At 41.1% G+C, this 26,241-nt stretch overlaps 1 protein-coding gene across 1 annotated transcript in view; it reads left to right on the forward strand.

The window, feature by feature from the left end:
* The window catches only part of rap1aa (RAP1A, member of RAS oncogene family a), a 45,668-nt gene that overhangs the window by 2,432 nt on the left and 16,995 nt on the right, over positions 1-26,241 (forward strand). The window contains exons 2-4 of the mRNA XM_055654856.1: positions 5,743-5,811; positions 14,423-14,479; positions 17,013-17,153. Of these exons, the coding sequence (XP_055510831.1) occupies positions 5,743-5,811; positions 14,423-14,479; positions 17,013-17,153 (267 nt within the window). The remainder of the gene's footprint in view (positions 1-5,742; positions 5,812-14,422; positions 14,480-17,012; positions 17,154-26,241) is intronic.

The raw sequence follows: 26,241 nt of genomic DNA on the forward strand, positions 1-26,241 counted from the left end.
AGCCCTGGACTGACGGGACACCGGCCCGGAGCAGTGAATTTAGCAATTCTTCTCCGTGCTGGTGGTAAGCCTGGGGCTGGTGTCCCGTCAGTCCAGGGTCACCCCGGACATCTTCGGACAGGGATGGGTCACTCGAGAGGGGACGGGAACGGTTCAGTAGAAATTCAACAGCGCTTGCAGCGCCGGAGGCCCGGGTTCGATCCTGACCACGAATGAAACGCAGGTCTCTACACACGCAACATCTCAGCTGCCGAGAATGTTTATCTCGAGTGATTTATGACCTGTGCAGTTGAAATACTGAACTCACTTATTCTCATCAAATAACACCAACTAGTCATGTAGCATGATTTGACCTTAATACTGCCATGATGACATTTGTTTCTTAGCCCATGCTTTTTAAACCGGCAGTTCCTTTTGCCATGAGTTGTTTCCTTCAATAAAGGAAGGCTGATTAGCCTGTAATCATTGAGTTTACCTCACTTTTTAAAAAATAATGTGAACACTTTTTTAATTCTCCAGTCTTTTGGGTGCTGGCAACACACCCACATAACTAAGGAGCTATTTCAGTTTCCATTTCCTTTCCTGTGTAACATAGACGCAGGTGAATTTCCTACTTTAACAACGTTCAAACCACTTACTAGTTTTCCCTTCTGCATTGATTACAACTTCTCTGAAAACAGATGCAAATATCCAGCCCTATCCTGTACATGTGAATCTCCCCTGTGGGTCCTAATTAACCATTGCTATTACCTTGATCACTCCGAAACGGATCAACAATTCACTTAAAGAACAAGGTTGAAAAGTATAAGTAAGCACATTCCTCTTGGTGACGTTTTTTTCTAAATGATGTGTAAAATTGAACGTGTCTTTCTACATCTAATCATGTCCCTATACTGTGAGATGGGCAACTGGAAAGTGTCCAGAAGCTTAGATGATTTCTTGAGCTTTTACTTTGCTTCCATTTGCCCATTATCTCCCCCAAGGTGGTCTAAATTCCACGATTCCTTCTGGGACCATGATCAGAAGCACTGGTGTAATCTGCTACATCTGAGTATAGGAGCAGGGAGGTCCTACTGCAGTTGTACAGGGTATTGGTGAGACCACACCTGGAGTATTGTGTACAGTTTTGGTCTCCAAATCTGAGGAAAGACATTATTGCCTTAGAGGGAGTACAGAGAAGGTTCACCAGACTGATTCCTGGGATGTCAGGACTTTCATATGAAGAAAGACAGGATAGACTCGGCTTGTACTCGCTAGAATTTAGATGATTGAGGCAGGGTCTTATAGAAACTTACAAAATTATTAGGGGGTTGGACAGGCTAGATGCAGGAAGATTGTTCCTGATGTTGGGGAAGTCCAGGACAAGGGGTCACAGTTTAAGGATAAAGGGGAAATCCTTTAGGACCGAGATGAGAAAAACATTTTTCACACAGAGAGTGGTGAGTCTCTGGAACACTCTGCCACAGAAGGTAGTTGAGGCCAGTTCATTGGCTATATTTAAGAGGGAGTTAGATGTCGCCCTTGTGGCTAAAGGGATCAGGGGGTATGGAGAGAAGGCAGGTACAGGATACTGAGTTGGATGATCAGCCATGATCATATTGAATGGCGGTGCAGGCTCGAATGGCCTACACCTGCACCTATTTTCTATGTTTCTATCCCTTCCATAATACCTATTGGAAATGTCTGAACATGGGTGAATTAGAGAATTCTACTCATGAGCTAATATCTGGGCATTGTAATGATTTGCTTGTGATCCTGCAGCCAATGTTTAGTTTTTATTAGCATCTTATCACGATGTGCTATTTTATATACATAGTGCTTTTAATGTTCATAAACAACTTGCCAGCCAAGAGTTATTGGAAGAAAAGCGAGTCTGTCTAATGTTAATTTAAACGAAACTGCCAAAAACATTTAGAATTGTTTTTTTTTTTAGAATATGCTCTGTACAAATTGGCTGTCACTTTCACAATCATAAGCAATAATTGTATTTCAGAGCATAACTCATGAGATGAATAATGCATTTTGAATAGCCAGTGGATATAAAATGTTATATAAATGCAAACTAATTTGGGTGATATTACTTGTGTTAAAACAATCCTAAGGCATTCATCTGTCTTTCAGTAATATAAATCATTTGATTATCAAAAATGCAGAGATGAATTTAATTTGGCCAGGACAATAGATGCTATGTTTTGATTAAAGCACTCCACTAAATCTTCCAGATTGTAAGCAATTTGGATATCAACTGGGAAAAAATCTAGAATTTGTGCGAAAGCAAAATTAAATCTTATTTTTTCACCTGTAATATTTCCTCTGCATTAACTTAAATTTAGGAATTGTACACCATGGAAACGTGTCCTTTGATTCGGCCTGTCAATGCTAACCAAGTTGGCACCCTGGCACCCACGTTCCTCTAAATGCTTCCTTTCCATGTAACTGTCCAAATGCCTTTTGAAAGTCATAATGGCTCCTCTATAATGATAGAACTTGCTTTATCAACTCTACAGACCAAATGGGTTGTAGATTTAACATTTTGGATTTAATATTATGCATAGCCCCCAAATGGTGGTAAAACTTGTTACACTTTTGTTTGGAATTAGAAATGGACCTTGTCAACAACCTTCAGCGTTGGCTTTACTTGAACTCTAATGAGTGCAATAAAACTTGGAAGATCAATGCACCATTATTGATCATTGCCCATTGATGGGTAGAAACAGCTTTCCTCCATCACGACTACCTGCTGCTGCCAAAATGTCCGCAAAATGTGGATATTGCAACATCATGGAGGAGTGAAATGACAGGAATTTGAACACCAGGAGGATTTGCCATTGGTGTGCTATTATGATCTTACGATGTGCTTGACCAGTAAAGAGAGGGGGAATGGGAGAAGTAGTTAGTGGGAATTTAAATAAGGTTATACTTTTAGATGAATAACAACAATGAATGAGGGAAACCAGCTAGGAGTGCACTTGAAAAGTCAAAATAGGTGGACTAGTCTGGCAGCTGTAAAGAGGAGATAATAAGGCTTCTTAAACATGGTAATGTTTGAAGGTCACCTTGTCATCAAATGACAAAGTTGCAAGTACAGTAAACCCTCATTTTACTGCCGACTCCGTCTCCCCAGCCACTTGCAGCTCCAGCTTCTGTCGCAATCCCTGGCTCGCAAAGTGCACCAGTGAGCCCTTCCCCACTACATGGTGATGACACTGTTAGAAACATAGAAAATAGGTGCAGGAGTAGGCCATTCGGCCCTTCGAGCCATTCAATATGATCATGGCTTATCATCCAACTCAGTATCCTGTGCCTGCCTTCTCTCCATACCCCCTGATCCCTTTAGCCACAAGGGCCACATCTAACTCCCTCTTTAAATATAGCCAATTAACTGGCCTCAACTACCTTCTGTGGCGGTCCTAAAAGATTTCCCCCTTATCCTTAAACTGTGACCCCTTGTTCTGGACTTCCCCAGCGTTGGGAACAATCTTCCTGCATCTAGCCTGTCCAACCCCTTAAGAATTTTGTAAGTTTCTATAAGATCCCCCCTCAATCTTCTAAATTCCAGCGAGTACAAGCCGAGTCTATCCAGTCTTTCTTCATATGAAAGTCCTGACATCCCAGGACTTCCCAGGACTCGACCCGAAACGTCATCTATTCCTTCTCCATAAATGCTGCCTCACCCGCTGAATTTCCCCAGCATTTTTGTCTCTACCTTTCCTGACTTGTGCACCTGCTTCTGCAATTGAATATGGCTGTTCCTGCCCAGTCTTTTTGAATTATAATATTTGCACAGCTCTGACAGCTTTGTTTTAAAATGGACAATATTAGCTAAGCTAACATATCCCTGTTTCAAGCTTTGGAGAAATGAACCATCTATAGCTCCCAGATTTCCATTTAACAATAGATTATATTTGGCAGGGGCAGCACAGTGGTGCATTGATAGAGTTCCCGCTTCATTAGAGCCATAGACCTGCGTTTGATTCTAAATGCGGGTGCTGTTTGTACAAATCTCCCTGCAACCTACAACCGCATGAGTTTTGTCAGTGTGCACTGGTTTCCTCCCACATTCCAAAGAAGTGCAGGTTTGTAGGTTCATTCACCTTTGAAAACTGCCCCTAGTATGTAGGGTAGATGATTGTGTATGATGATTGTTGGTCGGCGTGGACTTGGTGGGACGAAGTGCACTTGCAAGGAATTTTTCTTTTGTTCAAATGTTTCTTGAATATTGACTCAAAATAGTTAACCATCTTCTCCACAGACACTTGATATTGTGTTTCAAATAACATTGCTGGATTTATAATTTAAAATATATCATATAGGCGGTTGCACGGAAGGTCACTGGGTCATAGGGCTCGACGCACGGAGCCGCTAAATCCAACTGGAAGACATCCGTCACTTCCGGTATATGTTACTAATGCTAGAAACGCGTACTTTCCTACCTTTTAAAAACCGCCAAAATGTTGACTTTTTGCGCTGAAAAAAATTGTGGGAGTCGGGGTAAGTGTGAGAGACATGTACCCAACTTCAGAATTCCAATAGTGAAGCGAAATGAAGGTATAGAGAAGCGAGAACTGAAGGGACTACAGCAGCTAAAGTGCTTGATAAACATTGAAAATATTGGGAATTATCGCGTTTGCTCACTGCATTTCATCAAGTAAGGCATTATTTGTGTTTTTTCTTGATTCCTTTGGTATCTAAAAATTCTCAGAAGTGATAAATCTGGCTGTAAATTGTTCTTCAGATGCACTTTCATTTTGTATGTAAAAACCCACGAGAACCATGGGCGATTTACAGCCAGATTTATCACTTCTGAAACTTTTTAGATGCCACAGGAATCAAGAAAAAGCACAAATAATGCCTTACTTGATGAAATGCAGTGAGCAAACGGCCAATGTTCGGCACGCACTCTGGCTGTTGTTGTCCCCTTCAGCTCTCATTTCTATCTACCGTCATTTCTCCTCACATTTGGAATTCTGAAGTATGCTAAATGTCTCTCACGCTTATCCCGATTTCCATAATTATTTACAGTGCAAAAATTGACAATTTCAGCGGGTTTTAACGGGCCCACTACGCTGGAAACAATGGTAAGTGCCTACCTGCAGTACATCACGTGTAATCCTTTTGGAGTAGCGTAGCAACAGTACGGGTCATGGGTCGTGACCCGACTGCCGTGAAATCTCCCTATAACCAAGAATCAAAATTTCAAAGCAATTTGAATTTCCTGAATAATATGCCTATGTTTGCCATAAGTGATTTATGGTTTTGATTTTCTGAATTGGGAGAACCCCAGGGCATTGCTAATTAATAACCTAAGCACAATATATTCACTTTCCGATTTGATTCAGAATGGTTTACATGTTGTAACTCTCTTTATAGCTATTCAAAGTCAACTTAATTTTATATCTACCAAACCATTGCTATTCATTTATATCTGGCATTGTAAACTCTGGAGTTTGTAGGGCATTATCATGTAGCTTGTCAGTGTTCTGTCATGCTATGTGAACTCTTGACCTTGAGTCTTTTCCCTGAATTTGCTTCCAACAGCTGCTCCCTTGCCTATTTGGTTGTGTGGCAATGCTTGTTGTTTGCCAACCACTTACAGTTCTAAATAGACAAGGTGCCACTTATGTTAATTTTTCCCTCCAAGCAATTTTTCCGTCCCAGAAATGGACACTACTCCAGATGGGATTAACTAACCATTTTATGTGGTTACTGCATATTAAACTAGTTTTTTTTCTTCATTTTCAGACTGTACAGTTTGTTCAGGGAATATTTGTTGAGAAGTATGACCCAACAATAGAAGACTCCTACAGAAAGGTGAGATTTCATAATGCGTGGTTGATGTTGGGATTGAGGGAGTCTGCTTGTGGTCTTGCAAAATAAATGACAGTTACAACAATTTTGTATTTTAAAGTATTGTTAACATTGCAACACTAAGATGTTTGTCTTATCAAATAAAAATTGACGTGTTAAAGTGCAGGCTTGATGTGTAGTGTATTGTAACTAGGTATCACATTTTTTAAAATAATCAAATTTCCTGAATAACTTGTGATTCTAATATTTGTCATTAGTGATTTGTGGCTTCTGGATCATAACCCCAAGACAATACTAATTAGCAATATGTTACCTTTGACAAAGCATTTCAGCAATTTGGTGAAACTGAGCAAGCTGAGTTTGCATTCCTTCAAAGTGATGGTGCCAAATTATCATTTGTACATGATACAGCTAACGAAAAGTATACTGAGCTTTATTCATATTTATTGCAAAGTCAACTTAAACCACTGATTCTTTGTCCAGTGTGCTGCTCATCAAGGCAAAGCGATCAATCTGTCAGGCATAGCGTTCCATTTGTCTGATTCCTATAGTGGGGAGGGTGTTTCTCTGTTACTGTTGGACCTGGGTTCTCTAACCCTGTTCTTGAGCTGTTGTATGGTTTGGTGGGGACTTAAATCATGTTACCAAAACCCACTCTCCCCTATTCCTTCTACTTTAAATAATGGATGAGGGTTGTTTTGGATAGCTTGAAAAACAAAGCTTTTCACTGTACCTTGGTACACGTGACAATAAGAACCCCAAAGTATAGCATGAGTTAAATTTAATTTGCACCCATCTTCACTTTGGATGTCAAAGCTGACTCTTGAGATGAGCTTGCTTTCCAGCTTTGTGCATCTGCTTCTGCAAGTGAACATGGCTGTTCCTGCATTATCTTTTTGAAATATAATATTTGCACAATTATAAAGGCTTTGTTTTGAAATGGACAATATTATCTGAGCCAACATATCCTTGTTTCAAGAGGTGTTTTCCACTATTAGACAAAGTTTACAGTGGCAAAACTAAGTTGGCCTTCTCTCACTTGGTAAAAGTAACCATTGAAAACTCACTGATTTTCATTTAACAATAGATTATATTTGTCAGGGGCAGTACAGTGGTGCAGTGACAGAGTTGCCACTTTATAGCACCAGAGACCTGGGTTTGATCCTGACTGCGGGTGCTGTTTGTATATTCTGCTTGAAACCACGTGGGTTTTCTCCGGGTGCAGCGGGTTTTCTCCCATGTTCCGAAGACGTGCAGGTTTGTAGGTTAATTCGCCTAATGTGTTTATGGGTGAACAATGGTTGCAAGGACAGCAGTGGCTCAAAGAAACAAACCATCCATCTTTTCTGGAGTGTTGGTGAAATCTTGACTTCTTCAATAAATAAGACTAGGAGGTGTGAGGCTATGCTTAAACCTGAATTGTTGCCGGTCCCTGCCCCTCAATTTTAGTGCGAAATGTATGCCGTTGCAATATATCCCTTGATCAATGTCCTTTCGTTTTGCTTCACTGTTTATTATACTAGCATTTTTTTAATGTTTTGAAGCAGGTTATTTTGTTTGTGGATCAGCTACTTTCTAATCTTGATTGCTTCCTCGTCCTGGATTCTCCTCACTGGTTTAGCCCAAGTTATTGTCTTATAAAATAGAGTGCAGTTCCCTTCCCACAAAAGCTTTGCCTAATAACTGCTGCTTCATTGGGCTTAATCTGCTCTAGTTTGAAGTAATATTAGTTTTTGTCTTCCTCGCACGGTCTTTGAGCTCTGCTGTTTATTGTACTGATTTGGTGTTGCAGTCGAATCAATACCTTCGGCCATATCTAGCAAAGTATTTGCTTTCCTTGACTGGTACTTCTCTATTATAACCAATAAAGTTCATGTTTGACATTTCATAAATGCCCTTTGTTTAGCTTTCGGCAGTGCTTAGCTTTTGGCAGTGTTCAAAATTGTATCACAGATCAATTTCCCATGCTGTTTAACTGACTTTACTACTTGGATAATTTTTGGCGAAATGTTTTTTTCGACCTCTAGCATGTGCAACTGTTGCCCTAGTTGTAGAATCATGCAGCATGGAAACGGGCCCTTTGACCTGACACACCCATGATGACCAAGTTGTCTAACCATCTAATTGCATGTTTCTGCATTTGGCCATCCTTCTCTCCCCCCCCCCTCCCATTCCTATCCACGTACTGTCCAAATGTTTGTAAAAGCTGATTGCCCCAGCCTCTGCCACCACCTCTGGCAGTTTGTTCCATATATCCAACATCCACTTTGTGGAACTGCCACTACTCTGTCCAGCTTTCCACATATATGTCCGCCCTGTGTCCTTGGACAACTATTCTCGTTATATACAAATCTACCAATCTTCATGTCGTCAACATTAAATAATTGGATCACTTGCAGTCTATACATGCAAGCACCAAAGGCGACATCACTGGTTAGACTTTCAATCAGAAAAACGACACTCCACCAAGACCCCCTATCTCCAATCACCAAAATACCTTGGATCCAACACCTTCTGGACCAGCCTACCCATGAGGGGCCTTGTCAAAGCATTACTAAAGTCTATGTGTACCATGTTTACTTGTTTTCCTCATTAATTTTCTTGGTAACTTCCTGGTAACAAACCCACTGTAACAGTTAAACCTGATTGTATCAACAGCCATATCCATAAATTATTTAATATAACATGTTAGTCTTCCCACTCTAGATTATTATCACAGAAAAATCATTTATGAATACAGGAACATAATGCCATTCAGATTACCACAACTGTTCCAACATTCTGTTCTGCCAATGTTTCTTAACTCCAGCTTTGTAGCTTGGTTCTACGATCCTTAAATTGCCTGTTCTGATAATTTGGCCAAATATAAATTGTTGACACTATGTGTTCAGTATTGGAGACGCTTAGCAGGACTAATAGCATCTGTAGAGAGATGTGAGATGATGTTTTGGGTGGATGAACTTTGATCAAAAACAATTTCTAGTTCACTTCTGCAATTTTTACCTCATCCTAAATCTTCTTTTGTTGTTGTTTGGATATGAAAAGAGGTGAGCAACAATCCTAAATTAAAACATTATAAGATAGCTGTGAGATTTGACCTTTCTTAGTTTCCCAGTAGAACCGTCTATTTGCATTGTGCTCTGCACTTTATTTGCCAATGAGTAATTAAGTTATTTCTACCATTTTCATGAAGGAAAATTTGATATTCATTTCAACTGATCCAGAGTCTAGGATGGAGAGTCTTAAGATGCAGGTCAGGATTTGAGCAAATTCATCTTTCAGAAATAAAACAAAGCTCATTTCTAATGAGACAAGTGGGAATGCAACAAATTGCATTTGAGATTTGCTCGATTGAAGGACTTGATCTGAGATTTCCAATCTCCCGGTCCTTTATTACATAGAATTTAATGTGAGGTATGTGCCAGATGTTTGTTCCAACTTATTTGTCCATGTTTGCTTCACGTAGTCCTCATCGTCCCCAATTGTCCACCTCCTTTCTCTTTCTCCCTCGTGTTTATATCGTTGCTTCTGCAATAAATTTCCAGGTAACTAAATGTCCTTTTCTTTTAACATTGATTTATGCTGGAGGTTTAAAACAAAAACGGCGTGGGGCTGTCGTATCCGACTTCAACAACCAAGGGGCTCTCTTTTTGTTTTACCCTTTATCTGTATATATTCTGGGCAATTACAGGACCAAACCGACTGGGACTTGTTTGAGGACGAGGACATTGACATCTACACCTCCACTGCACTTTTTTTAACACAAAAAGCTGTGTAGACAATGTTATTAACACTAAACGCATCCGTATACCTCCCAACAACAAACCATTGATGACCAAAGTCGTCTGACTCCTTTTAAAAGCCCGCAATATGGCTTTTCGTGGCAGCAACACAGGGCTGTATAGTGCGGTCAGGTCCGTCCTGAAGAGGGGCATCAGGAATGCCAAAGCAACCTATAAGCGAAGGATCGAGAGTCACTTCAACAACTCAGACTCCCGCCGCGTATGGCAAGGTATACGGCACATCACAAACTACAAAAACGATACCAACTCATCCACCAGCAACAGTGCCCACTACTTCAGCTCCAACAGCCAGCCGCCTGTCACTTCTGCGGCGAGGAAGAGACTGTGTTCCATTTGTACAGCAGTGTGAGAGGTTGCAGCCCCTGTTCAACTATCTGAAACGGCTGTTCACAGGGCTGTTCCTCAAGTTTTGGCTACATTTTAGCCCCACACTCCTGATATTTGGGCACCCGGTACAGCGGGGGTGGGGGGGGGAAATCTCTCTGTCCGTCTGCTCCTGGGCTTGGCCAAGATGGCCATTCGCGGGTCCAGGCAGCGGGGTTGACTGCCTGCCCCTTTACCAGGCTTACGTCCGTGCCCGTGTGTCCCTGGAGAGGGAACATGCGGTATCCACGGGGACTTTGGAGGCCTTCCATGAACGTTGGTCACCGCGGGAGGTCGAGTGTTTTGTTGATAAAGTTGGCGTTATATCAATTTGATGATCGTTTGTTTGTAAACTGTCAACGTAGGCAGCCTTTGATTGTGTTAATACTCTGTATGTCTATTTTTATTTTATGAATAAAAGTATTTGTATAATAAAAAAACACAGCCAGCCACTCATCACACAGACTGCTGATGTCACATACGTACTCCGGAATGTTAACATACGGAAGGAAGGCAGCCAGTCTGGTCGGAGAGTCCGGACAGTCTCCAGTTTCAGGTTCCTGGGCACCCACATAACGTATTGGTGTATTTACAAACATTTTCAATCAATCCCTGGCACAATGCATGGTCCCCACATGCCTAAAAACATTGGAAACAGTGCCAGTTCCGAAGCAGACAGCCATAACCTGCCTCAACGACTACAGGCCGGTTGCACTAACACCAATAATTATGAAGTGCCTAGAAAGATTGGTCCTTAAGCACAACAAGGCCGCTCCCCCCCATCAACCCTGGATCTACACCAATATGCACACAGAGCAAACTGATCAACGGATGACGCCATTGCCACTGCCCTCCATACTGTACTGCTCCACCTAGAACAACGCGGAACATACACACGACTGCTATTTGGATTGCAGGTCTGCATTCAACACAATCGTACCCAGTAGACTCGTCTCCAAGCTGTTCGACCGAGGCTTCGAACACAACATCAGCCTATGGATTAAAGACATCCTTATGGACCGGCCGCAGTCGGTCAGGATGGGACTCCACCACTCCCCCCACTCTGACACTCAGCACAGCAGCTCCACAAGGCTGTGTGCTGAGCCCCCTCCTCTACTCCCTCTGTACCTATGACTGCATACTGACCCACAGCACAAACACCATCATAAAATTTGCAGACGACACAGCAGAGGCGGGGCTGATCACTAAGGGCGATGAGTCTGCTTACAGGGAGGAAGTACAGAGGATAATAGGCTGGTGCTCAGAGAACAACTTAGCACTCAATACAAAAACAAAAGAGCTCATCATTGACCTCAGGAAGAAACGGGGTGATCATCCCCCACTACACATAAACGGAGAAAGAATGGACAGTCTCTATTTTCAGGTTCCTGGTCACCCACATCTCAGCAGATCTCAGGTCAACTAGCACGCACTCCCTGGTAAAGAAAGCACAACAACAGCTTTACTTCCTAAGATCATTCAAGAAAGTCAACTTGCCACAACAGCTGCTGGTGTCATTCTGCCATTGCGCCATAGAGTGTCCTGACGCGTGTCATCCTGGTATGGTATGGCAACGGCAACATAGAAACATAGAAAATAGGTGCAGGATGAGGCCATTCGGCCCTTCGAGCCAGCACCCCCATTCATTGTGATCATGGCTGATCGTCCACAATCAATAACCCGTGCTTGCCTTCTCCCCATATCCTTTGATTCCAATAGCCCCTAGAGCTCTATTTAGCAGTTCTGTGGCTGACAAGAAGACTCTGCAGAGAGTCATCAATAAAGAAGGTGCTCGACCCGAGACGTCACCTATTCCTTCGCTCCATAGATGTTGCCTCACCCGCTGAGTTTCTGCAGCACTTTTGTCGACCTTCGTTTTTTTCCAGCATCTGCAGTTCTTTCTTAAACAATACAGACCAGAAGATCACCAACACACACCTGCCTGCCCTGGAAGAGATCTATAGCTCTCATTGCCTGCGGAAGGCATCACGCATGCTCTCATCCCGCACATCACTTGTTTGCCCTTCTGCGCTCAGGAAAGCGTTCCAGGCCCATCAATTCACACACCACAAGATTAACGAACAGTTTCTACCCCAAGGCCATCACCACTCTGAAACCCGCACTGAACACACAGCCCCCATAGCCAATATTTTGTATTGCCACAACACTATGCTGTGAAATATTGCACATTATGACTTGACAACGGTTTCTTGTCATTTTTGTTATTCGTTATTATTTATCTGATATGTTGGAGCTCCGCTCGGGCAGTACGCCTGAAATGTTGTTGTATGTATTTACACTGACAATAAAGTTTATTATTATTATAGTACACTGTGGATGGCTTGATTGTAATCATGTTTTGTCTTTTTGGATAGTACGCAACAAAAAGATTTTCACTGTATGTCAGTACATGTGACAATAATAAACTAAACTAAGAGGGGGTGGCACATTGGCTCAGCGGTACGGTTGTTGCCTTATGGCGCCAGAGACCCGGGTGGATCCTGACTACGGCTGCTGTCTATACGGAGTTTGAACATCCTCTCTTAAGCATTGTGGGTTTTCTCTGGGTGTTCCAGTTTCCTCCCACATTCAAAAGACGTTCAGTTTTGTCGATTAATTGGCATCTCCAAATTGTCCCTAGGGTGTCAGATAAAGCTAGTGTACGGGTAATTGTTGGTTGGCACGGACTCGTTGAACTGAAAGGCCTGTTTCCACGCTGTACTACAAAACTCGGCTAAACTAAAGTTGACATAAAGCCTTGCTTTGGCTTTCTTTTCAATCTTGCCCAGTTTCTGAGAAGGCTAGATTGTCAGAAAATGTCAAATTGTACAACAGTAGATGTCTGGCTTCTTACCTAATTACGTATTCATCTGACCCAAATTTTCACACATGCTAATTGGTCAGACGAAAATTATTTAATTCTCCAGTGTCAAATTCCTTAATTTGTAACCAGCTAGAATAAAATCCTGCATTAGTTTCCCAATAAGTCATCAAATCTGTAAAATGACGCCACTGCTATTTTTGTCTTTCTGCACAGTAAAACAGGAACTACCATTTTATTAAAAATTTAGATTCAAATAGTTTTAATCCGCAGATGCCCAAGATAGATGATTCCACCCAGGATTTGAATAATGATGCTGAGCTTTAGCAGAATATATGCAGTATATCTATTAGCAGTATTAGAACAGTCCAGGACAGGAACAACCCTTCAGTCCACTATCTTTGTACTGAACAAGATGCCAAGCTAAACTGATGTTATCTGCCTGTACATGATTCATAGCCCACTATCCCTTGTACTTCCATGTGCCTATCTAATGCAACTTAAACACCACTATCGTTTTTGAATCCACTACTACCTTTGGCAACGTGTTCCAGCCCCACCACTTTGTGTAAAACAAATAAAATTGCCCCACTCACCTTCATTGAACTTTCCGCCTCACTTTATAGCTATGTTCTCTAGTGTTGGACATTTCTATCTTGGGAAAAAATATCATAATTCTTTCATTGGTGTTTGGCCAAATGGTAACCTCGGATAAACTTTCTATGACTTTGCCTCATTGTAACAGGATCTAATTGTGTATTTGGAATCTGAAATCTAAGCTCGAGGTTGTTTTCCTCTTGGCTTCCATTCCACACAAAGACCACCCATCACCTCCGCAGAGTTCGCATTAACCAACCCGATCTCCAGGTGGATCCCCCTCGCATTCCGTATCCGACCTTTCTGGACTGGGCCTCCTCCATGGCCAGGATTAGTCCCACCGCAAATGGGAGGAGCAGCACCTCATATTTCGCTTGGTAGTTTACACCCCAGCGGCCAGAACATTGACTTCTCCAATTTCAGTTAGTCCTTGCTTTCTCTCTCCTTCCCCTCCCCTTCCCAACTCTCCCACAGCCCACTCTCTGCCTCTTCCTTTCTTCTTCCCCCCCCCCCCCCACCCCCACCCCCACATCAGTCTGAAGAAATGTCTCGATGCGATACGTCACATATTCCTTCGTTCCATAAATGCTGCCTCATCCACTGAATTTCTCCAGCATTAACGTCTACCTTCGATTTTTCCAGCATCTGCAGTTCTTTCTTAAACACCCAGTCCAATATAGGTGACTTTATAAAGGACACACAATCTTGAAACGAGAATGTTCAGCATTAAAATCAAAGGCACTTTTACCACACTGGTGGATAACCCTAAAAGGGTGTTTATCATGAATCAGTTGAATTTCAGTGCTGAAATCTGAAATGTTGAGCATGAAGATTAAGGGGTTATGGAAAAGCAAAATAAATGGGCAATTCAGCCATGATCTAACTGATCGGAGCAGACTCGAGACGCTAGTATCCATCTTTCTGAAATAAATGCCAATTTTATGAGAATTCATATAAGAAGGGTGTTTAATTTATAGCAGGTAGTTGACTGTGGAAGATTTAATTAAGATGTATTCTGCTTTTATTGCAGCAAGTTGAAGTAGACTGCCAACAGTGTATGCTTGAAATCCTCGACACGGCGGGAACAGTAAGAAATATTATTGAAAATATTTTAAACAGTTCACTTCAAATGTACTATATTGTGCAGCATTACATAGATGGTCAGGAAATATTTTGCTAATTGCTCACTTATGAATTGTCCTTTTGACTGTGGCGTCTTCAGTTCTGCTCTACTGACGAGGTTTATCGTTGCCAGAACAGACCATTATAAACATGTAATTTGATGTGCAGCTGATTACATAAAGTTGATCTGATCATTTTACCTTCAGTTTTGATTTTTGTTTACATGTGTAACATTGGCAGAGCAATTTTTATTTCACTTTGGAAATTAAGAATCAAAATTTAATTAGTGGGCACAGTGATATATGAATGCATGCTGCAATTTGCCCATCCCTTGCAATACCTGTCTCAACCTGGGTCTGCTGCATAGTTTGACCATGGTTTACAATACATCCACCACGTTCCAGTGTGTGATCACAGGAACATAGCTGGCATTTTCATCAGCATGACTACCTCCCTCCCTAAAGATCAGTTTAATAATGGCTGACACCAGGACATTCAGATATTTTGTGACATCAAAGTCAAATCTTTGCAGCGTATCAATTAAAGCTTGTGTTGGAGAACCAACCCGAAATATCTGCTTGACAGTTGGATGATGCAGCCTGTTTGACGTCTTGAATGTGGATAACTCAGACTTGGGTGGGGGAGAAAGTGGTCTATGTAAATGTTCAGGGACCTTAAGTTACCAGAATCCTGTGGGCTGCCTGACTCTCCAAAAGTGGTTAGTACATGTGCAGATGACTCCTAAATTGGTATAGTGAGCAGTTATGGTCCTCTAGAATTACAATGGGATCTTGATAAATTGGGCCAGTGGACTGAGGAATGTCAGATGGATTTTAATTTGGATAAATGCAAGTTCTTTCCTGGTATCTTATGACTTGCACAGTAAATGATAGGGCCCATGGAAATAGTGTAGAATGGAGAAGTCTAGACACATATATGCAGGTAGTGTTCCATGAAAGAGGAGACACCTGACCTGAAACGTCATCCATCCTTTTTCTCCAGAGATGCTGCCTGACCCGCTGAGTTACTGCAGCACTTTGTCTATCTTTTACATAGGTAGACGACTGTGAATAAGGCATTTGGAAGGATGTCATTAAATTGGGAAATGTGCAGAAATGTTTCATGCGGATGTTACAGGGTCTGGATGCATTGAGTTATGAGGATACGCTGTTTTTTCCGGGAACATGGGATGCAGGGGGTCATGTTATAGAGTTGTATGAAATCTCGAGCATGACTAAGCTGAATAGCCATAAACTTTTCTCCAAGGTAGGAACGTTTAAAACCTGAGGCCGTAGCTTTAAGGTGCGAGGGGAAAGGTTTTAAAAGGGACCAGAAAAACATTTTTTGTCAGGGGATGGTGCGTTAGAGGAGGTGGTGAAGGCAGATAGTTAGTTTTAGTTTATTGTCACGTGTACCGAGGTACAGTGAAAAACATTTGTTACATGCTATCCAGTCAGTGGAAAGACAATACATGATTACAATCAAGCCATTTACAGTGTACAGATATCATAGTTAAAGTAAGAAATGTTGCTGTAGGAATTGAGATTTAAGAGTGGAGCGATTGTAATATGTGATTGTAGATCTACTTCTTTGGCTAGTAGTCATGCAAATAGTCGCCTGTGTGGGTGCCATCTTGGAAGCATAACAATTATGACATTTGACATTGACATTTAAAATGCACCTGGACAGGTACATCAGTAGAGAAGATTTGGAGGGATATTGGCCAGGTACAGGCATATGGGGCTAGTTTGTTTGGGCTACTTTGCCAGTTTTTTTAGTTGGGCCGAAGCACTTGTTTTCCTGCTTTGCTGCTCTATAACTCTGACCAATACTGTGGCTCTGCCCTGTTGACTGAGCTCTGGTGCTCCCTCTGGTGTTTATACAAACATTACAATATTCAAGTTCAAATCTAACTTCTCAAAACTTCAAAGCTCAAGTCGAATTTTTTTTTTGTTTTTGTTCATTGCTCTCTGGTGAATGTAGGTAATTCTTTGGCCTACATTTGTGTGGATTGGAGATGGAGGATGTGGTGGCGCGACTGCACGGATAGCATGGCTGGGCTGCACTACATGGGGAACTGAAAGTTTTAACGTGTGTTGTAATAGTTGAGGGTGTGGGCAGCCAACTTGTGACTGCTTTGGTTACGTGCTTTAGTTAGAGATTTGCAATGTTTTTTGGAGGCGGGGCACAGGGAAGAAGTGTAAATTTTGTTAATTTGTGACTCAAATTCTCTTCATACCTATGCCACAAGTGTTGTTTTATTGGAGAAAAAAAACTGCTGGAAGAACTGCGTCAGATATCATATGTGGAAGGAAATGGGAAGTCGATTTTTCAGGTTGAATCCATGCTGCATCTCTAATGTGAAACCTCAAAAAACTAAAACTATGATGTGTATTAATATTTGGGTGCTTATGACAAACTATCTTTATAAGGAAAAAAGCACATAAATCTATTTAGTCCTATAAACTGATCAAATGTTTTGTGTGTGTTCCTTCCAGGAGCAGTTTACAGCAATGAGAGATCTGTATATGAAGAATGGCCAGGGGTTTGCACTAGTATATTCTATAACTGCACAGTCAACGTTTAATGACTTGCAGGACCTGAGAGAACAGATCTTGCGAGTGAAGGACACTGAAGATGTAAGTACACTTGATTTAATTTAGCCTTCTAAAATTAAGTATTCCAATTCTTGAGATTTTGTTAAGTTTGAAAATTTAAACTAAAAACTCTATTGGAAAAAAATTGTATTTGACTTGTCTTTTGAAATACTTTTGAGGATGTGACTGCTCGAAATAGCTGGAAGAACCAGTGGGTGTAGTATATTTAAATTTTCATAACTTTCAGCAGCATTCTATTCGTGCGTGGGCAAAAAAGTTAACACATGAAATTGTGGGTAATAAATGGATATGGATTGAGAATTGGTATTGGATAGAAGAAAATTGGCATAAGGTTAATCTCGTGTTGACAAGCTACACCTAGTGAGGCACTTGGGACCAGCTATTAGGAAATATGTATCTATACCAATGTTGCAAAATGAGATGGGATTGTGAACAACTGACTGGAAAGTAAATTCTTGGTGGGAAGTGACTCAGATTGGATCAAATTCTCCATCCTTTAGTTTTCTAACTGCAGTCACCTTGATTTACTATGTAGTACAAGATACAAGATACAAGATACATTTAATTGTCATTTGGACCCCTTGAGGTCCAAACAAAATGCCGTTTCTGCAGCCATACATTACAAACACATAGACCCAAGACACAACATAATTTACATAAACATCCATCACATCGCTGTGATGGAAGGCCTAATAAACTTATCTCTCCACTGCACTCTCCCCCCCCGATGTCAGAGTCAAAGTCAAAGCCCCCGGCTGGCGATGGCGATTGTCCCACGGCCATTAAAGCCACGCCGGGTGGTGCGAGGTCGCACACCGGGTCTTGATGTTGGAGCCCCCGGCGTGCGCTCGCAGAGTCCCGCGGCCATTCCAAACCGCGCGGGGCAGTGATGTTAGGCCCCGCTCCAGGAGCTCTTCAACCCCGCAACTCGGGCGGGGGAAGTCGCTGTTGCGAGAGCCCTGAAAAGCGGTCTCCCTCCAGGGAGCCGCGGGCTCCCGGTGCCGCCGTCCACAGACCTGCCGTTGGAGCCTCCGACTCTCTGGTAGTCACCTTGCCTTTACAATTTGGTTCCATTCGAAGTAGATCAGATGACGTCTTATCTTACCAGTACATCTGCCACTTCATTCATGTGTAGAAGTAATGCTTCTTACTATTACATTCGTCATGCAATGAAAAGTTAATTCATAGTCTTACAATTTAATCCTGAATCAGCTTGTGTAAATGTACATGTATATTTTTTATTGGCATGATTGGTGAAAGTTATTTTCTCGGTCAAATTCCTTTCTCACTTTAATAAATCTTATTTCCTGGAAATGTTCCCAAGCTGTCAGCACTTGATTTTCAGGGAAAAAAGTCCATCTTTTTTAATGAGGTGCAGGGAATTTGATCTACAATTTTACAAATGGATGCAGAGAAGGTGAAAACATAGAATCAATTAATGTAAAGGATTTAATGTGGATGAAATATCCAGTTTTTGTTTGTTATCTAGACAGAATATGATTTCAATAGATGTATTGTTCCTCTCCGCACCATCATGGAATATTCAGATTGGCGATAACATTTTTAAAAACATGGCAAATTACAACATTATTTATTCCTTTCAACGAATTTCCTTTGATCGTCAAAATATAAAGCTGCATGAAATGGAGCAAATTCTAAATTACTTTTCTGCCATGTTCATGGCAAAGCTTATATCTGTAAAATAAAGCAGAAGACACGATACTATAGAGGCCAGGCCCAATGAGAATGTTTGAAACTTGGATTTGATCTGGGGTGGGTGAGGGTTGGGGAGAAATACAGACTATTCATTGTGGCATTGGAGACAATGTAGGCCCAGATTGAATCAGAAAATAACTAGTATATTGGCTGAAGAATATTTGGCCATTTAGCTATATTCTGGTTTATACCCACTCTCCTTCTCCCACACTCTCAAAAGCAAACATTGGTGTTTTAAACTTTGTAATATCTCTGATACCTGGTTTTGATGGACCAATAGTCCACTATATTGAAAGTGATGTGACACGTCCCCTTGAATACATTTCAAGTCTCAACAATTATTTTAATTTGACAGCGATCAACCAACAAGGTAAAATAACTAAAAGCCTGGAGGTAAAAAAGAGAATCCTGGGGGGGGGGAGAATAAATCAAGGCGGAGAAACTGGGGATGGAGATTTGGGCACAGCCACTTGAAACATGATCCATTGATTGGGGCTACAAAGGGTGTCAAAAATAGTACAGAGTTCAAAGATCACAATGAGCTGCAGGAGTTGAGGGATATGGCCTGGAGGGAATGGAAAAGTAATTTAAATATTGATTTGTTCTTGGACCAGCAGCTAATAATAATAATAATAATATATTTTATTGTCATTGCACGTCAGTGCAGCGAGATTTAGTATGCAGCTTCCAACCGATGTAAAAGAAGAGTAAAATAAATAAATAAGCTGTGTGACGTGAACATCCGAGGGAGACAGTCCAAGGGGGGATGGGGGGCACTCAGCAGGGCCGGTTCAGAGCCGCTATAGCTCTAGGAATAAAGCTGTATTCCTGATGGTCACAAAGCACAAGCTTTGGGACTCCGTGAATTAAAAAGTACGTTTTTCTATCGAATTGCCTCGTAGTTGCAGTTTGTTCCCAGCAGGGATAGAAATTCGCCAAGTTTAACTTCAATGTTTTCTTTATTATTTCCCACCCTCAAATTTCCTTTGCCGTTATTGATAGGACAGCTTCACCTGAGAGATTCATCTGGAGACTTGTCAACCCTCCGAGCTCCATTTGAAAATTGCTCATGAATACCCTTTATTTGCCTTTCTTAAATGTTGTCCTTTCTTTGTCATATTAATGGTCCACATTGAAGTAGGCCACAGTGAAATCTGTGCCCACACTTAATGCAGCTGTATCAGGTAGTTGGGCAGGCGGAACACTTGTTCTCAAATTTTAGTGTTGAATAAGGTGAGAATTGTCATGTTACATTGGTTCGTGCTTGAGGTTATCCCTTGTTTTTGCAAGGAGGGGTGGGAATCTGTTGGCCACTTGCAGTTATCAGGGTTTTCAGAAACCCCTATTGTACTGTGCGTACTGAGTTGGCCATGCGTTTTCATGTTTAGTGTTGTAGTAAATATGCCGTGCATTCTGACCTGAGTAGAGAAATACTATGAATATTAGCTATTGTTGTGCCTTCTAATTTCAACACTGATGCAACAGTTTTTGTCTGCATGCGCGATTTGCACTTCAAGAATAAGAAAAATGTGAACTAATTCTTTCAAATGGCAGTATTCTAGGATACAAAGTTGCAAGGTTTCAGCAGAGCAGAAACCAAAAGATTTCCTGTTGCTTATTGTGCCTCAGTCATATTAACAGGCACATCCACTCTTACAAAAGTGCATCCTTTCATCGTATGCATGTGGCTGTTGCTTCCTGGCTCCATATGTTTTAATATTACAGAACACGTCTCCATGGAACTGTGCTGGACACGGCTGCTGCCTCATCCTCCTCACAGCCACCAAATTCATTGTTGTTGCTATCTCCACATAGCCACAGCTGATTATATCAAGGATGTGATCTGCCATTCAGCTCCATCTTGACTCAGTGTTTTGTGCATAACCTTATCAAATCTCTTGAAAATCCAAGTCACTTGTTGAGTTATCTAATCGGGTTGCATTTAATCATTTCTTCTGCACATGGGTATGCTCCTTCAGCCTCGATAAGGCAATAATGCTTCTGTATTTTAACTGTTGGTCTAATAGAACTACTTTCTAGATGGCACTCTTATTTTAAATTGTAGGATCGCCTTCATTTGTCGGCACACTTGTAACCTTTTTTTAACCTTGACACTTTTAGCCATTGCTGATGTTTAATTTAGATTATTGTCAAGAATACAGAGGTACAGTGAAAAGCTTCAGTTGCGTGCAAACCAGTCAGCGGAAAGACGATACATGATTACAATTGAGCTATCCACAGTGTACATGGTAAAGAGAATAATGTTTATTGCAAGGTAAAGTCCGATTAAAGATAGTCTGAAGCCTCCAATGAGGTAGCTAGTAGCTCGGGGACATCTAGTTGATGGTTCAGTTATCTGATAGCAGTTGGGAAGAAACTGTCCCTGAATCTGCAGGTGTGCATTTTCACACTTCTATACCTCTTGATTGATGGGAGAGGAAAGAAGAGGGAATGGCCAGGGTGCAACTGTCCTTGATTATGCTGCTGGCTTTGTAATGTGTAAACTATTCAAACAGCAGTTGTTTATTCTGTCATAATTAATCATAGTTACTTTTATATATAAATATTACTTCAACCTCACTGGCTTATAAGAAACTTGGGAAGCTGACTTAAATCCAGTTTTGAATACATTACTCATACTTGATATCTACAGTATTTAACTGTACAAGGTGAAATTTTACAATTTTATTTCAAGAATTTGCCACCCCACCAACTTTCCCCTGCCCACCAAATCAGTGTTGTTAAAACAAGTTCCATGAAAGGTGTTCAACCTAAAATATGGGAGTGTTGGTCTTGGCTTCTAACCCTGAAGAAACTTATAGAGCATGCACAAATCTTTGTTTCTGCTTTTTACAATGAAGCACGCATTGTTGCTTCATCACAATTTAAAATTTTTCCTATGTTGGTAAAAATATTCAATAATTATACTTTAGAAAAACATCCCTTTATTAAATATATTCATATGTGTAGCATTACTGCTGGCAGAGATGGGTATTTAATAAGTTAACATGAGTATACTTGGCTTCTGGGCATGGAATGAATAATGAATTAGGGTGTATTTATGATAGATTTTAAATGAAATTTAATGTTGTAGTTGTGACCTCTATGTGAAAGATGATGCCCAGCGTAGGTGCTTTCCTGTGTCCTTCACTTGAGAGGTACCAAGGGGCAGTCTTTCATGCTTGGTGATCTGGCATTGTAAAGCTGGCCTTTATACATTACAGAAATATGAAATACGTTGTTGTTTTGATGACTGCTTGAGTAGCAAAGTTGTATTCATTGTACTTCAGTTCCTGTTGCTGCTGCATGTGAACATGCAGGGAATGGAGGGATAAGGATCAGATGCAGGCAGATGGGGTTAGTTGAACTTGTCATAATGAGCTTGACGCAATATGGTGGCTCAAAGGGCCTGATCTTCTTTACTGGTCTGTTCCAGGTAAGAAAAGAATAATCTAAAAGAGCAGAGCATTCTTTGGGAGAATTCAACAGATTTAGTGCTGGCAATAAGTGCAAATGTGTTCCCTGAAATAATTGTTTAGTTTATTACTATCAGGTGTACAGAGGTACAATGAAAAGCTTTATCCAGTCAGCTTGAAAGTCACTGTGATTATACCCACAGTGTACAGATACAGGATAAAAGGAATAATGTTTAGTGCAAGGTAAAGTCAGATTATAGAGTGTTTGAAAGTCTCCAATTGGGTAGATGGGCGGTCATGTCCGCTCTCCGGTTTGCTAATTGCAAACATGTTGTTTGATGGGAAAACTAGAATATGCCTATACATTCCTTGACTTTTATCATTAGACAGTCTTGCTTTCATATTTTGTTTAACCCCCCCCCAGATATTTTAAGTTTGAGGTGAAGGCTGGAGTCTTGATGCTTAAGTGCACAGTGTAAAGCAAAAAAAAACAGTCAATGGGATCTATTCCTTGATGCATCCTTGAGTAGCAAGACAGGAAGTTAAAGCTATTTTTAAATGCCAGCAGGATTTGTAACTTTACAAATAGAGTACAAAAGCAAGGAAGTTTAGTTAAACCTTGAATCTCAGCTGAGGTATTGTCCAATTCAGGGTGAGGTACTTTCAGAAGGATGCTGAGGCCATGGGAGAGGATAAGGGGATTTCCTACAATGGTACCAGCAGCGGATCTCTTAGGAGGAGAGAAATGGGAAAAGTAACATGTACAAACTGAAGGTTTGGAGTAAATAATTTGCTATAGGAACTGTACTGAGTGAGCAGAGTGTAATAGTGTGTTTGAAGACTTGGTGACTTTAGTACAGTAAATCCTCGTTATTAAGGACCTCTTTATAACTGATTCCGGTTACTAGGGTAAGCTATAGAAACTGACACGGCATTGAGGTTGCTTTAATTGACACGACTCCATTAAACAATGTGCCAAACGGCTTGTGATATCTTTAGCTTGCAGTAACAAAGACTCATTTTTAGCTGTCAAGAACTACATACATTCGGCAGGTTTGTGTCTTTGGAAGGAGAAATAGAGTTAATGTTTAAGGTCGATGTCCTTTCATCCTGAATTATTTAGTTGTGGGAATCTCACTTGGAGCGGGAGATGGTTTCTTCACCCCAAAGCCTCAGATGTCCCATTTTGCTGTCAATCTCTGAATGTGGGAATCAGGCAGTGGTTATTGTTGTTCCTCAGCAGCGTTGGACAAGGTGATGCCGGGCAGCCGCTTTGGGGAGCTGCGCTCCTTGTGGTGAGGGAGGTCCCACTGGGCTCTCAGTGATGTGGCATCAAGATTCTGGATCCAGGACTTTTATAAAATTAGCATGGAGAGGGGAGAGGGGGGGGGGGGGGGGGTCCTATATGTGTCCATGCATTCATTCCTATAAATGGCAGAACTAGTTTCCTTCACATAGTAATTTTTTCTCACTGGTCATGTGTGTTTTTGATGCCGTTTATTATAATACTGCTGAGGTAAGATTACCATATCGAATGATTTTGTGCATTTCCAATTTATCAGCTTATGGATCTTTTAAAAATGAAACTTGTTCGCAGGTAGATGGAGATGACTAGAGTTGAGCAATATTAATTTTACAGTAGGAAAACTGAATTCTCATCAGTAATGAGCACCACTTGCTTATCATTGCTGGAAGTTACAGAACAGTAGATTCAAAATTAAGCTTGCTATATAAGACCAGTATCTGTTTTGAATGCAAACCCAGAATTTGGAGTATGCTTTTTGATGATGGAGGAAAAATGGGGGAAATTTGGGGATCTGATAAATTGAATTAATTGAAGAGCTGCTTCAAAGCCTGCTGTATTTTAAATAGGGGTGGGGAGAAGTTACAGTAAATTAGATGTTACAGTAAATTCTAAAGTGTTATTTTTGGCTTTTGGCTTTATTCACTTCCTAATTTGTGCACAAATATTTACAAAAAGTGACTGGTCAGATAAATACAGTAAGCCTAACTAGCCAAATTATTTTAAATAAAAATGCATTTCCTCTGATATTTGAGTCTGATCATATCCTAGCTTCATTGATTTATATTCTTCTAGGTCAACTTGCACATTAGTTTTGTGTGATTTGGGGTATTGGAATGGAGTGTAAACTAACCCAAGGAAATAGAAATGACGTGGATCTTTTTTTGTTACAGTGGTGATGCTAATTAAGCATATGACCTTTAGAAATACAGCACGGAAACAGGCCCTTCGGCCCACTGAGTCCATGCTGCCCTTCTGCCCACCGAGTCCACGCCGTCCAGTGACTCCTCGTACACTAACACTATCCAACACACTAAAGAAATTTGCCAGTTTAGCAAGCCATTTAGCCTACAAACCTGTATGTGTTTGAAGTGTGGGGGAAACCGGAGCACCCGGAGAAAACCCATGCAGTTCATGGGGAGAACATGCAAACTCCGTGCAGACAGAACTGGTATTCAGGAATGAACCCGGGTCTCACGCTGTCAGGCAGCAACTCTACCGCTGCGCCACTGTGTGCTGTGTATCCAGAACCTGCAAACCTAAAATAACTAGTACTGTTCCTATTTATGCTTTCCTAGTTTTGATCCGAGGTGAATGAGTTTTGTGCGGTGTAGCTTTAAGAATGTGATTGCGAGTAGCTCAATTTCTGTTTGGCAAAAAATGATTGACCCTTTCTTCTCTTCACTTTTTAAAAACCTAAATTGCAAGAATGCATTTATAGCCTTGCCTTTTAATTCCCGCGATGATGTAATTTTCTTGTACAATCTTAACAAAAGCCTCATAACTTCATGTAGCACGTCACAAATCTGCAATAAACGTTGTGTTTTGGCAGTTGTTGTCCCAAGTGAAATGGTTCTTATATTTCGTACTTAATGAGAAATTGCTCCTGGAGGAATGGATGTGCTGCTTCGATGCTAATATTCTACGGAAATATTCTATGGAAATCTTTCTTTTTGGCTGGTTGTCTGACATTTCTACTTTTTAAGTTGATTATAGGCATTTAGTTTAGTTTAGAGATACAGTGCAGAAAGTGGCCCTTCGGCCCACTGGGTCCGTGCCGATCAGCGATCCCCTTATATTAACTTTATCCTACACTCACGAGGGACAATTTTTACATTTACCAAGCCATTTAACCTACATACCTGTACGTCTTTGGAATGTGGGAGAAAACCGAAGATCTCGGAGAAAACCCACGCAGGTCACGGGGAGAACGTACAAACTCCGTAGACAGCACCCGTAGTCAGGATCGAACTCAGGTCTCCAGCGCTGCATTCGCTGTGAGGCAGCAACTCTACCGCTGCGCCACCGCGACTGCCCAGAATGTGGCTGTAGAGTATCTATTTATTTTGCTATCTGATGCACTGTAACCTTTGTAAAAAATACTTAATTTTCACAGACTTATGAAACCTGAAATGGAGTTGTGCAATGAAATTATATAATAACCAAATGTCAGCCAAATGTTTCCTACGTTTTAACTTGGTATGGTTGGTCTCCCAGCTCCTGAAACTTGGGATTTCAGTTTACTCCCTTCCAGCAGCATTACCATTACAACATGGATTTGGGATGTAGTGGTTCAAGTATCTATGGCGTGGGTGATGACCACTTGTGGGGTCTGTACTTCAGAAAAGATGTCAACGCCTTAGATTGCAAGCAGGGAACATTTCTCAGGGCAGTATCAGGGGATGGAGAATTGAGTCATGCAAAGAAACTAGAAACACTTAGAATTGTTATTCTTCGGAACAAAAGGTTAAGATGAGATGTAATAGAGTTCAAAATTGAGGTCTTGATTCAGGGATGGAAAAAACTATTAATTTGAAGCCGGTACTCAGATTAGCATTGGACTGTTGGCAAGTAGAATGCTAAATTATTTCGCTGAACAAACCTGCGATGGTCTGGGTGAATGACTGAGTGAATTTGGTAGTAACTTTCAGGAAGGTTTGTAAGGGTCAGCACA

Source organism: Leucoraja erinacea, chromosome 24 (assembly GCF_028641065.1).
Source record: "Leucoraja erinacea ecotype New England chromosome 24, Leri_hhj_1, whole genome shotgun sequence".
NCBI classification, from domain to species: Eukaryota; Metazoa; Chordata; class Chondrichthyes; order Rajiformes; family Rajidae; genus Leucoraja; species Leucoraja erinaceus.